This window comes from Manihot esculenta, chromosome 8 (assembly GCF_001659605.2).
Source record: "Manihot esculenta cultivar AM560-2 chromosome 8, M.esculenta_v8, whole genome shotgun sequence".
NCBI classification, from domain to species: domain Eukaryota; kingdom Viridiplantae; phylum Streptophyta; class Magnoliopsida; order Malpighiales; family Euphorbiaceae; genus Manihot; species Manihot esculenta.
Genome location: NC_035168.2, coordinates 3508486 through 3521807, shown reverse-complemented (window position 1 = coordinate 3521807; position 13322 = coordinate 3508486). Strand labels below are relative to the sequence as shown.

Genomic DNA, 13322 nt, shown 5'->3' with positions numbered 1-13322 from the left:
AAACACCCATTTGGTGCCTATAGTGGGGTGATGTTTTGGTCTTGAAACTAAGGTCCAAACCTTGTTTCTTTCAAATTGGTTGAGTTCTTCTTGCATAGCAAGAACCCAACTCTCATCACTAATAGCCTCATCTATAGACTTAGGTTCTATATGAGATATGAATGCAATATTATTACATACATGTCTAATAGAAGATCTAGTAGTTACCCCTTGTGATGTATCACCAATTATTTGATCCTTGGGATGATCTTTCTTGTAGGCCCAATCCCTTGGCAAGTCATGTTGGACTCCTTGACTTTGTGTAATTTGCATTTGTTGCTCTTGAAGTCCAACTTCATCTTCCTTTGCCTCTATTGAATCCTCCTTGGGTTGACTTTGATCTCCATGAGGTTGAGGATCTTCAAAGGTCAACTCATCAAGGTTACCTACAAGATCATCATCACAAGAGACATCCTTTCTAGGAGCAAAGGGATTAGATTCATAAAAAACAACATGCATTGACTCTTCAACTATCAAGGTTCTTTTATTGAATACTCTATATGATTTACTAGAGATAGAGTATCCCAAGAAGATACCTTCATCGGTTTTGGAGTCAAATTTGCCTAGATTATCCTTATTGTTTAATATGAAGCATTTACAACCAAAAACTCTAAAATAACTAACTCTAGGTTTCCTTCCATTCCAAAGCTCATAAGGAGTCTTATTTAAGAGAGGTCTAATTAAAACTCTATTTGAAACATAACAAGCCGTATTTATGGCTTCCGCCCAAAAATAAGTAGGTAAATTATATTCTCTTAACATAGTCCTCCCCATATCTAAAAGAGTTCTATTTTTTCTTTCAACAACACCATTTTGTTGGGGAGTCCTAGGAGATGAAAAATTATGAGTGATCCCTAACTTATTACAAAAGACTTCAAATTTTTCATTTTCAAATTCTCTACCATGATCACTCCTTATTGAAGAAATTTGAAAATCCTTTTCATTTTGAACTTTCTTTGTAAAAATTTTAAAAGCATCAAAACAATCATCCTTATGAGCAAGGAACACAACCCAAGTATACCTAGAGTAGTCATCAACTATAACAAAACCATAATGCATGCCACCAAGACTAGCTACTCTAGTTGGACCAAATAAATCCATATGCAAGAGTTGCAAAGGTCTAGAAGAGATTACCTTATTAATAGCTTTAAAGGAACTCTTAACTTGCTTACCCATTTGACATGCATCACATACTTTGTCCTTTTCATATTTGATCTTTGGAAGGCCATCAACTAGCTCATCTTTGCTTAAATTTTTGAGGAGATCCATGCTAGCATGAGAGAGCCTTCTATGCCAAATCCAAGAGTTATCACTAATAGACACAAAGCACTTCATATCTTGGTTAGTCATAGCTTGTAAGTCAATAAGATAAATATTTTCAACTCTTTCACCAACAAACAATATTTTGTTATCCGACATTCTCGAAACAAAACATGATTTTGGTTCAAAGATAACTCTACAACCTTTATCACATAATTGACTTACACTTAATAAATTATGCTTCAAACCATCAACTAATAGAACTTTATCAAGAATATGAGAGTTTTCCTTACCGACTTTACCTATGCCAACAATTTTACCTTTTCCATTGTCTCCAAAAGTTACTTGTCCACTTCCGTCTTTCTTTTCAAGAGAGATGAAGTGGCTTGAATTTCCGGTCATGTGCCTTGAACATCTACTATCTAGATACCATTTGCTTTCAATTTTTGAGGATTTCAAGCACACCTAGAAAAAGGAATTCAAACACTTTTAGGTACCCAAATGTACTTGGGTCCTTGGGGGTTAGTCGTTCCACTATCCAATCTCCATATACTACCATATCCAAGATGCAATTTTCTAATAGTGCACTTATAATTGGTATGACCAAACTTGCCACAATAGTGACAATGACCATTGAACCTTCTTACTCTTGGTCCATAGGTGAGTGAGTGTGTTTGAGTTCTCATGTGGCCATTTCTCCTTTGTTTATTAAAAGCATGTGAGCAAGAGATATGATTAGAGTGGTGATTTTGTGAACTAGAAGTGTGTGTTCTATAATGATCATTTCTCTTATGTGCAAATTGCCTAGGTGTGTGTATTATATGAGTGTTGTAACTAGTGGATTGGTGTACATGTGCATTTCTCATAGACATATTACTAGTAGAGGCTTTAGGCACATTTGCATTTGAGCTAGAAACCTTAGGTTCATGTGAGTTAGTAGCTTTAACAAAAACGGTTTTAGAAAAGTTTGCTTGAGTTGATTTATCATAGCCAAGGCCATACTTGATGCTAGAAGACCTTTGAGAGTCTAAAATTTCATCAAGTTTGTCCTTGCCTTTTAAAAATTTTGAAAGAGAATTTTTCAACTCAAGGACTTCATTTTTCAACTTTTTATTTTCTAATGAGAGCTCATCTAAGGATTTTTGTAAAGGATCATTTAAGGGTAAAGGTTCCTTAGGTGAATTCTCACTTTCCTTTTTCAAGCTAGCTAACTCACATTTCAAAAACTTGTTTTTCTTATGACTCTTTTTAAGCTCATCATTCATCAATTTTAAAGCACCTACAAGTTCATCATATGAAAACTCAACAACATCATCACATAAAGTAGAGTCATCAAGTATAGTTACCTCATCGGAGCTTTCCTCTAGAGCCATGAAGCACATGTTGGCAATTTCATCACCAACCTCCTCCTCTTCGGTATCACTTGACTCATCCCATGTTGCTTTGAAGGCCTTCTTCTTGAACTTCTTGATAGGCTTCTTCAACTTGGGAAAATCCACTTTGTAGTGACCCGGCTTATTACACTCATAGCAAATGACAACTTCCTTTTTGCTTGATTCACCCTTTTCCTTTCTAAAATTCTTCCTTGGGATGAACTTTTTATTTTGAAGAAGCAACTTCCTTATTCTCCTAGTTACCAAGGATAGTTCTTCCCCACTTATCTCTTCTTCTTCCTCACTAGTATCTTCGGAGGCTACCCTTAGAGCAATGTTCTTTTTCATCTTGCTAGGTTCCTCCACTTGCTCTCTCTTTAGAGTCATCTCATAGTCAATGAGATTTTCCAAGAGTTCATCCAATTGCACTTTGCTCAAGTCTTTGGCATCCTTTAAAGAAGTTACCTTTGGTAGCCATTCTTTAGGTAGACATCTAAGGATTTTCTTTACCAACTCTTCATTTGTGAATGTCTTCCCAAGAGATTTCATCCCTCCAATGATCTCAATGAATCTATCATACATTTGACTAATAGTTTCATCGGATTTCATCTTGAACAACTCATATTGATAGATGAGGGATTCCATCTTGTTTTCCTTGACTTGATTGGTGCCTTCATGAGTGACAACCAAAGCATCCCAAATTTCCTTGGCGGTGGATTTCATGCATACTTTGTTGTACTCACTTCTACTAAGAGCACAAAACAAGATGTGAATGGCTTTGTCATTGAGGGCTACTCTTCTCTTCTCTAGCTCACTCCATTCACTCTTAGGTTTTTGCTCTTGGTTTCCATCTATCACTCTTGTGGGAAAGAAGGGACCATTCTCTACAATATCCCACAAATCAAATCCTTCCGATTTGAGGAAATAATACATTCTATTTTTCTAATATAGAAAGTCATTTCCATCAAAGAAAGGTGGTCTCACAACCGATTGACCTTCTTGAGAATTGAGGGCTGCCATTAGATCTTTACTCCAAGATAGTTATATCTTCAAGATAGGGAGACTTAGCTCTGATACCACTTGTTGTCCCTTGAAGCAACCCAAGAGGGGGGGTGAATTGGGTTTATAAAAAATTTAAAGGAAAAAGCACAAATTAGAAGGCAATAAGGAAGAGGATAATCAACACAAGGATTTATAGAGGTTCAGCTATCCCAAGCCTACGTCCTCTCCTCAAGGTCCACCTTGAGAGTTCAACTCCACTATCAAATCTTCTTTGGGTGAAGATTAAAACCCTTACAATCTTAGAGCAAGCTTTTGCTCTTTACAAATCTCTTTTTCACTCAAGAGCAATTCTTTGCTCAATGCCACACTCACAACAACAAAATCTCTCAACAACCTTTACTCACTCTGAAAAGCCAACCAATTACAACTCAAAAACAAGCTTTCAAGAAATTAATGCTTTGGCTCAAGGTTTAGAGAGAGAGAATGAAAAATGTTGTGATCTCAATAAATATTTGCTTAGATGGTTGTTGTAACCTCTTCACATCAAAAACTCATTGTATTTATAGTTCAGTCATAAATATGGCCGTTGGGGATGCATTAAATACAAATAGAGCCGTTCATGTTCAGAAATAACCGTTATATCTTTCTCAGAGAAATTCAGGTTCGGCGGCCGAACCAATTGAGGTGAAGAATATCACTCTTTAAAAAAGGACTTTCGGCGGCCTAAAGTTTAAGTTCGGCGGCCGAACATGAGGGACTTTCGTCTCTGTCCCTTTCTTTCGAAAGCCGAACTTTAGGCTTCGGAGGCTGACTTAAAAGCACACTTTCGGCGGCCGAAGGTAATGTTCGGCGGTCGAACATAGGTGACTTTTGCCTCTGTCCTTCACTTTCGGAAGCCAAACATTTAGCTTAGGGGGCAAACCACCTTCGGCGGCCGAAAGCCAATGTTCGGCGGCCGAACATACAAGACTTTCGTCTCTGTTCCTCACTTTCGGAAGCCGAAGGATGCACTTTAGGGGGCAGGATGAAAACACACTTTCGGCGGCCGAAAGTCAATGTTCGGCGGCCGAACATGTGAGACTTTCGTCTCTGTCCCTGACTTTCGGAAGCCGAAGGTTGGCTTTAGGGGGCAAAAATTATTTCATTAAATTCTTTGAAAAATCATAACTTAGGCTATAAAAATCCATTTTTCAATCCGTTTGAATTTTTGTAATCCATATTTTTAGATCTTTGATTTTGATAAAAAATAATTTCAAAATCATTACTTTTGGAAAATATCATTTTAGTCCCTAAAAGACAATTACTTAAAAAAAAGGCCATATCTAAAAAACTTTTAGAAAAGAAGGAAACCTTGAGCCATCACAATTAATTACCTGAAATTCACAATAAATAAATTGGCAACGTATAATAAGAAAGAAAATACTTTATAATCCCTTTCTTGTAGTATACTTCCATAATTAGCACTTTTCACTCTTGTGACTGAAGCAATTCCATTTATTTTAATAAGGGACCTGCAAGCTCAATACAAAACACCTTTGAAGATAATTAGTAGCACACCAATTGTTTATTAATCATCAAAACAAGGATTAAAACATTTAGGTCTAACAAATTTGATTTCACTTGGGTTTTAGACGTTTAGTTCAACTAGAGGTGTGAAATCGATCGGTTCAATTTTAAATCGAAAAAATTAAAAATTAAAAATTAAAAAAATTAAAAATTAAATTAAATTAATTATTAAAATATAACTAAATCAAATTAAACCGATAAAAATTAGTTTAATTTCCGTATATTAAAATTAAAATTTATAAATTTAATACATTTGAGTTTAAACCGCTGATTGAGTTGAATATGAGAATGGAGAAAAGAGTTTGAGTTTAAGTTGCTGATTGGATTGGATAAGGATTAATATAATACTATATAGTAAAATCGATTAATTTGGTTAGTAATTATTTAATACATTTAAATTGAATCAAATTAAAAATCGAATAATATGAAAAATATTAATCAAATCAAATTGAATGTTTCAATTAACCGAACTGTTAATCTAAAATTAATGGGTTGGATTCAATTTTCCAATTTGAACTTCTCCCAAACTTCAAGAATTGGGATTGGAATTTCTTATTGTAGAATTTTAGTGTCGGTAAGAGCACAATTTAATAATGTCCTTTTTTTTTTTATTTCTATTTAGAATAAAAATCTTGCAAAAATTTAATTCTGTTGATTTTTTATTTAAAAAAAATAAATTTTACATAATTTTATAAAAAAATATTTGAATTATTTTATGTAAAATTAATTATATTAAATAAAGATTTTTTTATTTCAACTTAAATATTTATATACTTGAATGGAGAAAAAAAATTTTTACTAAGCTTTTGTAGATTTAAAATAGAGTTTCAGAAAAAAAAAATCTCTCGTTTTCCAACATTTATGATAAAAAATAAGTGAATAAAAAATATTTTTTAATTAAAAAATAAATTATATTTAAAGAAAATGACTTATTTGTTTAGCAAATCATTTTCTTGACTTTACAAATTTTATTAATATTATCATATATAAATTTATCAATTTACTTTATTTTCAAAATTATAATTGAAAATAAAAAACAAGTTATTTTTTAAAAAAAATTTGTGAATCTAAAATTTTTTAATAAAAATTTATATAATAAAGAAAAAATCGTAGATAATAACCTATGGATTTAAATTAATTGATGTCATTAAATAAATACTATACTTATGCTACATATCATATTTTTAAGTCCCTATTCTATTAATAGTATATTGATTTTTTTAATTGTATTATAATTTTAAACATTTGTTGCAATTTAATATACTATTAAAAATTGAGTTTGATAATGATACTGGTATGGAATTTTATTTAATAAAAAAATCATAATTTTCATTTTTAAAAATAAACTTCTTTTTCTCTTAAAAAAAGTAAAGCACAAATTTATTGTAATTAAAATTACGTATATTAATAAAATAAATAGAGAGTTTTTTTTTTAATATATGGAAATTACTTTTTAAGCCCAGAATTATACCAAAATTAATATATATATATATATATATATATATATATATATTAAAAAACTCATTAGTTTAATTTCTATATTTTTACACTGTTAAATTAAAATTTAGAGATGAAAAAGTAATTTATTTTTTTAATATAAATGAGTTTACAACTTATTACTTTTAATATAATATATAATAGGTGACATAGTGCTATCAAGTGATGCTGAAAAATAGAAAAATAAAGAATATTAAACGAAAATGACAGCAAAACAAAACTAAATAGACTTTAATTAATTAATTAATTAAGCAAATTAGGAAGATGCCTAAAAACAAAACAAAACAAGAGCAGTCTCTGCAATAAGGCATTGCATGAGGATTAGCTGAAGTCAGCTGATACTGACGACTAATCCACCGGCAGGCCAGACGTCGCCGTTCCGTATATTTTATTTCCTAAAACCAAAACCCAAAGGCTACGCTCTCACGAATCAAAACGGGCGCGTAAACGAAAAGTCAGTGGCGGATGAAAACCAAGTTTTTTGAGGGAAAAAAGGCTTAGCGTAGAAACAATGGGCAGTGGTATTTATTCAGTGTCAGAGAGACACCGACACACTCACTACCTTCCGTGTAGAACTCGAAAACCCACGCCCCCCTCAACGCACGTGATTCTCCCTCTCGGCTTCTCCTTGGAGCTCCCACTCACCTTCCCATGTATTTATTTATTTTTGTCATTAATGTCTAAATTAAATGTTTCCGTATCTATTTATGGATATTTTATAATATTAAAATAAAATTTAATATAATTTATTAATGCTATAACAACCTAATGTATTTAAACTTCTCAATTTTTCAACATACATTAATAAATCAAGAAAATTAGTTAAACTAAACTTAATTTAAACATTTTTAGTTAAATTAAATATTTGTAATATACCATTTCTTATAAAGGAAAGTGAGTATATACATATTATAATTGCATTATTTAAATAAAATAAATAATATATTCTCTCTATCTAATTAAAATAAATTTACTTTTTATATTTTTTATTTCATAATTTTTATTTTTTTATTTTTTTAAAAGTCTTGTAAATAATAATAATTTTTAAATGTAATTAAAAAAATATTAATATAATAAATAAAATAAAATTATTAAGAGACAATAAAAAATACCTTTTATTTTTTTATTTTTACTTTATATCAAATAATTTAATTTATATCAAAATAATATATTGTGTTAATATTTTTAACAGTATTTAAAAATTATTTTTATTTATTAATAATATAATATTATAAAATATTATTTTAATATAAATTAAATTATAAAAATTGATGAAATCAAAATTTTTTAAAACTTTTCTTTAAAATAATAAATAAAAAATATATATTAAATAGAAATATATTAAAATTTTAATAAATAAATCACAATAAAAGTAAAAAAGTAAAGTAAATTTGATGGAGAGCGTAGAAAACAACAGTAATTTTTCAGAAAAGAAAAAGGTCAAAAAACAAAAAAAAAAAACAAAGAGAGAAGAAGAAGAGGGTAGGCGTGGCTTAAGAAGAAGAAGAAGAATAAGGAGAGAGTGAGTTAAAAGCGTAAGGAAGAGTGCGGCTTATGCCAGCGCTAGATTGGAAATCTATTCCGTGTGAACCCCACTTCCAGCCTGTACCAACTTCCCTCTTCACTCTCTCTCTCCTTTTTATTATTATTATTTTTTTAATTAATTACTTTAATAGGTGTCTCATCTCTGCAATTACCATTACTTCCCAAGTCTTCTTCTTCCTCCTATTCCACTTTTTCTTCTCTAAGCAAAACCCCAACTCCCGATATCTCCCTCTCTCCCACTCCTTCCCTCCACTTTAACTCGCTCTTCACAAATTCACAATTCAATCCCCAATTCCTAAATCCCCTCTTCTTTGAGCGCCATGGATCTTCACGTCTATGGTGTCTCCAAGTTCTTTTCTTTTCTCTCCTGTTTTCTCTTCCTTTTCTTCACCATCTCTGCATTTCCTCAACACCCATCTTCTAATAACACTGGTATCAACTCTAACTCTGTTCTTGTTGCTCTTCTTGACTCGCATTATACTGAGTTGGCTGAACTCGTTGAAAAGGCTCTTCTTCTTCAGACTCTTGAAGATGCTGTTGGTAATCATAATATTACCATTTTTGCTCCTAGAAATGAAGCTTTGGAGCGTCAGCTTGACCCTGAGTTTAAGCGATTCTTGCTTGAGCCTGGGAATCTTAAGTCTCTTCAGACTCTCTTGATGTTCCACATTATTCCTCAGCGCGTTGGATCCAGTGATTGGCCTAGTGAAAAATCCAAGCCTGCTAGGCATTCCACTCTGTGTAATGACCATCTTCACTTGATCAGCAAGAGTTCTGGCAAGAAAGTCGTTGACTCCGCCGAGATTATCCGACCCGACGACGTTATCCGTCCCGATGGTGTTATCCACGGCATCGAGCGCCTTCTAATCCCACAATCCGTGCAAGAAGACTTTAACCGGAGGAGGAATCTCAGATCTATATCTGCTGTGTTACCAGAGGGCGCACCTGAGGTGGATCCCAGAACCCACAGGTTGAAGAAACCAGCAGCACCTGTTCCAGTTGGTGCACCACCAGTGCTACCCATTTATGACGCTATGGCTCCAGGTCCTTCTCTGGCTCCGGCGCCAGCTCCAGGTCCCGGCGGGCCTCACCACCACTTCGACGGTGAGAGCCAGGTCAAGGATTTCATCCAAACACTATTACATTACGGTGGGTACAACGAAATGGCAGACATCCTAGTGAACTTAACCTCGCTAGCCACCGAAATGGGGCGTTTGGTTTCCGAAGGGTATGTGCTCACCGTCTTAGCACCAAACGACGAAGCCATGGCCAAGCTAACGACGGACCAGCTAAGCGAGCCCGGTGCACCGGAGCAGATTATTTACTACCATATCATCCCGGAGTACCAAACGGAGGAAAGCATGTACAATGCAGTGAGGAGATTTGGGAAAATAAAGTACGACACACTGCGTTTGCCTCACAAGGTGGTGGCTCTGGAGGCTGATGGATCGGTGAAATTCGGATCTGGTGATACGTCGGCGTATTTGTTCGATCCAGACATTTATACAGACGGCAGGATTTCCGTGCAGGGAATTGATGGAGTTTTGTTCCCGGAGGAGGAGAAAGAGACTGTTAAAAAACCAACGGCCGCCGTCAAGGTTGTCACCAAGGCGAGGAGAGGTATGTTTCTTTTTCTTAATTAATTTAGATGATTAATCCAGTCACTGTTTTGGCTGTAATTTTGTGTCGGTGCAGATTAGGGTTGTGTTAAAATTGGATTAAGAAGGTTAATCTTTTTTATTAACAATAATAAACATAGGTTTGTCCGAGTCTCAGTCATTTCGAGTTCGAGCACTTATCTAGATTAATTAAGATAAAGATTAGATAGGGGAAGTTTTAGTATGTGTGGTGATGATTGGTGCTTGGTGGTGGGACAAGGAATACCCACTTAGCAAATTGTGGTCTTTTTAGCTTTTGATGAGCTTGTCTGCGACTCCAGCATCTCCAACACCTGGACCTAGCGTAGCTGTTAAGCATAAAAAAGTGGGAAGATTATATTAAAACGGTGCCGAATTTGTCTAAATACGAAGAAGGTTCTCAAATAATTTAGGACAGAAGTATTAACAAGAATCCTATGGTGCTTGGACTCACCGACGCTAGGACAAGAAGTCCATGTGATTAATTTATAAAATAATTAATGAAAAATCAAAGGCTTCCTAGCTGTGATCCACATTCTTGTACTGTACCCCACCACAATTTTATTACATGATCTCTTCTGTCTTGTTTGTTTTTTTTTTTTTTTTTTTTAATTGTTAACTCAAGTTGACTTAAATTTTAATGTTTATTAATTAGTTAAATTAAATTTGGGATGTGCAGGGAAGTTGATGGAGGTAGCTTGTAGAATGCTTGGAGCTTTTGGACAAGATTCACATTTCAATACATGTCAATGAATCTGCACAGCTAAAAATAATAGTAAAAGATGGGAACCATGAAAAAAGAAAAGAGAAAATGGTGAGTCCTTAAGGCTTTTGTTTAATAAAAATCACAGACAAATGGGATTTGATGGATTGCCATGTTTGTATGATTTTCACTCAGAATCCCAGAAGAGAGAGAGAAAGAGTTGTTATTTTGTTATAATTACTGTAATTACATATCAATTTTTTAATTAAATTTTCTATTTTTAAATGTATGATTCAGTGTCACTGTACTGTATCTATGAATAGAACTTGGAAAACTCCTTCCTTTTTTTTTTTAATCACGGGTTGTGTTCTGTTTGGGCTGTCTTTGCATCTTTTGCTTGTGAATCAATTTTAGAATGAATATTTTATTATTATTATTATTATTATTATTAGCAGTGATATTTGTTTTGTGTGGAAATTAGAGATTCGTGGATAATAAGATAAAAATTGTAGTAATTGTGAAGATTGAGACAGCCAAAAACTAGCTGGTCCTTCACGTTGATGTTGCTGGCTGCCATGCCTATGTAATAAAAATAATTAAATTAAATAAAAAAAAGAGAAAGAGAGAGATAGGACCCTATCATTGTCAATTATTAGTTTGATGGTTAAGTAAAGTTTATATTAGTAACTTTATTTTTGTGGGATCAATTCCATTGATAAAAAAATAAATAAAATTATTTTTAGCTTTTATATAAAAATCTTTGTTATTGTTTTTAATCACATAAAATTTTTATTTGCGACATATATTTAACTAAGTAATTAATATATTTTTATTTTACATAATCAAGTATAGAGTAAGAATTTAGAAAAAGGGCAAAACAGGGGTGTGGTGTACAATCCCGTGACACCAAGATATATATATGGTTTTGCTGTACAACGCAACAAACAAATGGTTAGGTTTGGAATTTTTCATCTTTAGATGGTGTCATCTACTCATGCCTCACTCCCTATCTATTAAGCAGCACAAACGATATCATTTCTTCTCTTTACTATACTAAAAAAATTGTAAATTCATTTAAGTTGTTCTGGGAAAATTAAAATTAAATAATAATAATAATAATAATATGATAGAGGAATCTATTTATTTTATATGAAAAAAACTTAAAATTTATTTTTTTTAAATAATTTTTTTTGACATGATTTATTTTCGGCCAATTGATCCAATGTTTATATGTGTTTGCATTTTAATTTAAATTTTTTGATTTTGGTTTAATTGTATGTTGATGTAATTTTAATTAATTTGTAAATTTAATAATTTGTGTTAATTTAATTGTTTAAATATGTCACATATATTATTATAATTATTTTTTAATTAATCGATTGATTAAAAAAAATTTAATATTTATATCATTTTATATTTTAATTTAAACATTTAAATTTTAAATAAATTGGCTCAAAATTTATATTTGAATATAATTTTAATCAAATTTTAAAATTAAAATTAAAGATAAACAATTTAATGTTATGTATACCGTTTATATTTTCAACAGTAATAATTATAAATATTTTATATAATATATATATATATATATATTATTTTTAATTATTAATATAAAATAAAATTTATTTACGATTGAAGCTATCGTCTGTATATGTAACCGTTAAATTATCATTACTTTTAGAATTAAATATGTAATTTAGCTATAAGTAAGTATGAGGTAATATTATTTTTATATATAAAATTAATTTATATTTAAAAAATAATAAAATATTATATTTGATATTCTATTTAAACCTTTATATCTTAATTTTTAAAAATTAACTAAAATTACATTCAAATTGGAAACGTTGAACTAAAATTTAACTAAAATTACATTCAAATGGAAACATTGAACTAAAATTTAAATATTTAAATTAAAATGTAAAATAATGTAAACATTTTTTTTTCAGGCATTTGAGCATTAATAATAATAATAATAATAATAATAATAATAATAATAATAATAATAATAATAATAATAAGACACGTAACATATTAATTAGACTATTAAATTATCATATAAACTATTAAATTTAAAAATTTATAAATAGATTAAAATTAAATTAAAATACAAAAATTGGACTAATTAAATTAAAATTAAAAGGTTTAAATTAACATGTAAATATATGCAAATATTGGACTTTTTGAATTAATTAACCTTTATTTTATACAAAAAAAATTCAAATAAATTATTATAAAATCATACATAATTTCATTTAAAAATAAATATTTTATAAGTTAAAAATAAATAAATTCTTCATTTTAAACAAGAAAATTGATAAAAAGGATTACATTAAATTAAATTGTGATGAAAATTTTAATTTCAAATAAAGAAAAAAAATTAAATCCTTTCATTTTAAATAATAAATTTTAAAAAAAATAATTAAATTGAATTATTATAAAATTTCTAATTTTAAATGGAGGAATTAAGAGTGGTATTTTATTTTGGATTTGAGGACATAAAAGACAAGGATAAGAGATATACCAAGAAGTTTAGGCCTTGTTTGGTTTGAAAAGATTACTTTCTAGAGTCTGAACTTCTCAAGAAATAATTTAAATGGATTAAAGAAAATAACTTATTTTTTCTGTATTAAAAAAAGCAAGCCATATGACTTTTTAAGAAATAAAAAGAAGTTGATAATTAAACAAATAAATTTGAAT

At 30.7% G+C, this 13322-nt stretch overlaps 1 protein-coding gene across 1 annotated transcript; it reads left to right on the top strand.

Moving 5' to 3' along the window:
* Positions 1 to 8423: 8423 nt before the first annotated feature.
* On the top strand, positions 8424 to 10977 carry LOC110621017 (fasciclin-like arabinogalactan protein 17). Its single transcript, XM_021765010.2, has 2 exons — positions 8424 to 9902; positions 10599 to 10977. Exons 1-2 carry the CDS (start codon positions 8603 to 8605, stop codon positions 10670 to 10672), a joined length of 1374 nt encoding a protein of 457 aa, XP_021620702.1. The 5' UTR covers positions 8424 to 8602; the 3' UTR covers positions 10673 to 10977.
* Positions 10978 to 13322: the final 2345 nt, after the last annotated feature.

Bases quoted from the DNA above. Each gene is read 5' to 3' on its own strand.
- LOC110621017 (XM_021765010.2), top strand. From the start codon at position 8,603: ATGGATCTTCACGTCTATGGTGTCTCCAAGTTCTTTTCTTTTCTCTCC. The intron at 9,903-10,598 runs GTATGTTTCTTT...TGGGATGTGCAG, and splicing joins TGTCACCAAGGCGAGGAGAG to GGAAGTTGATGGAGGTAGCT.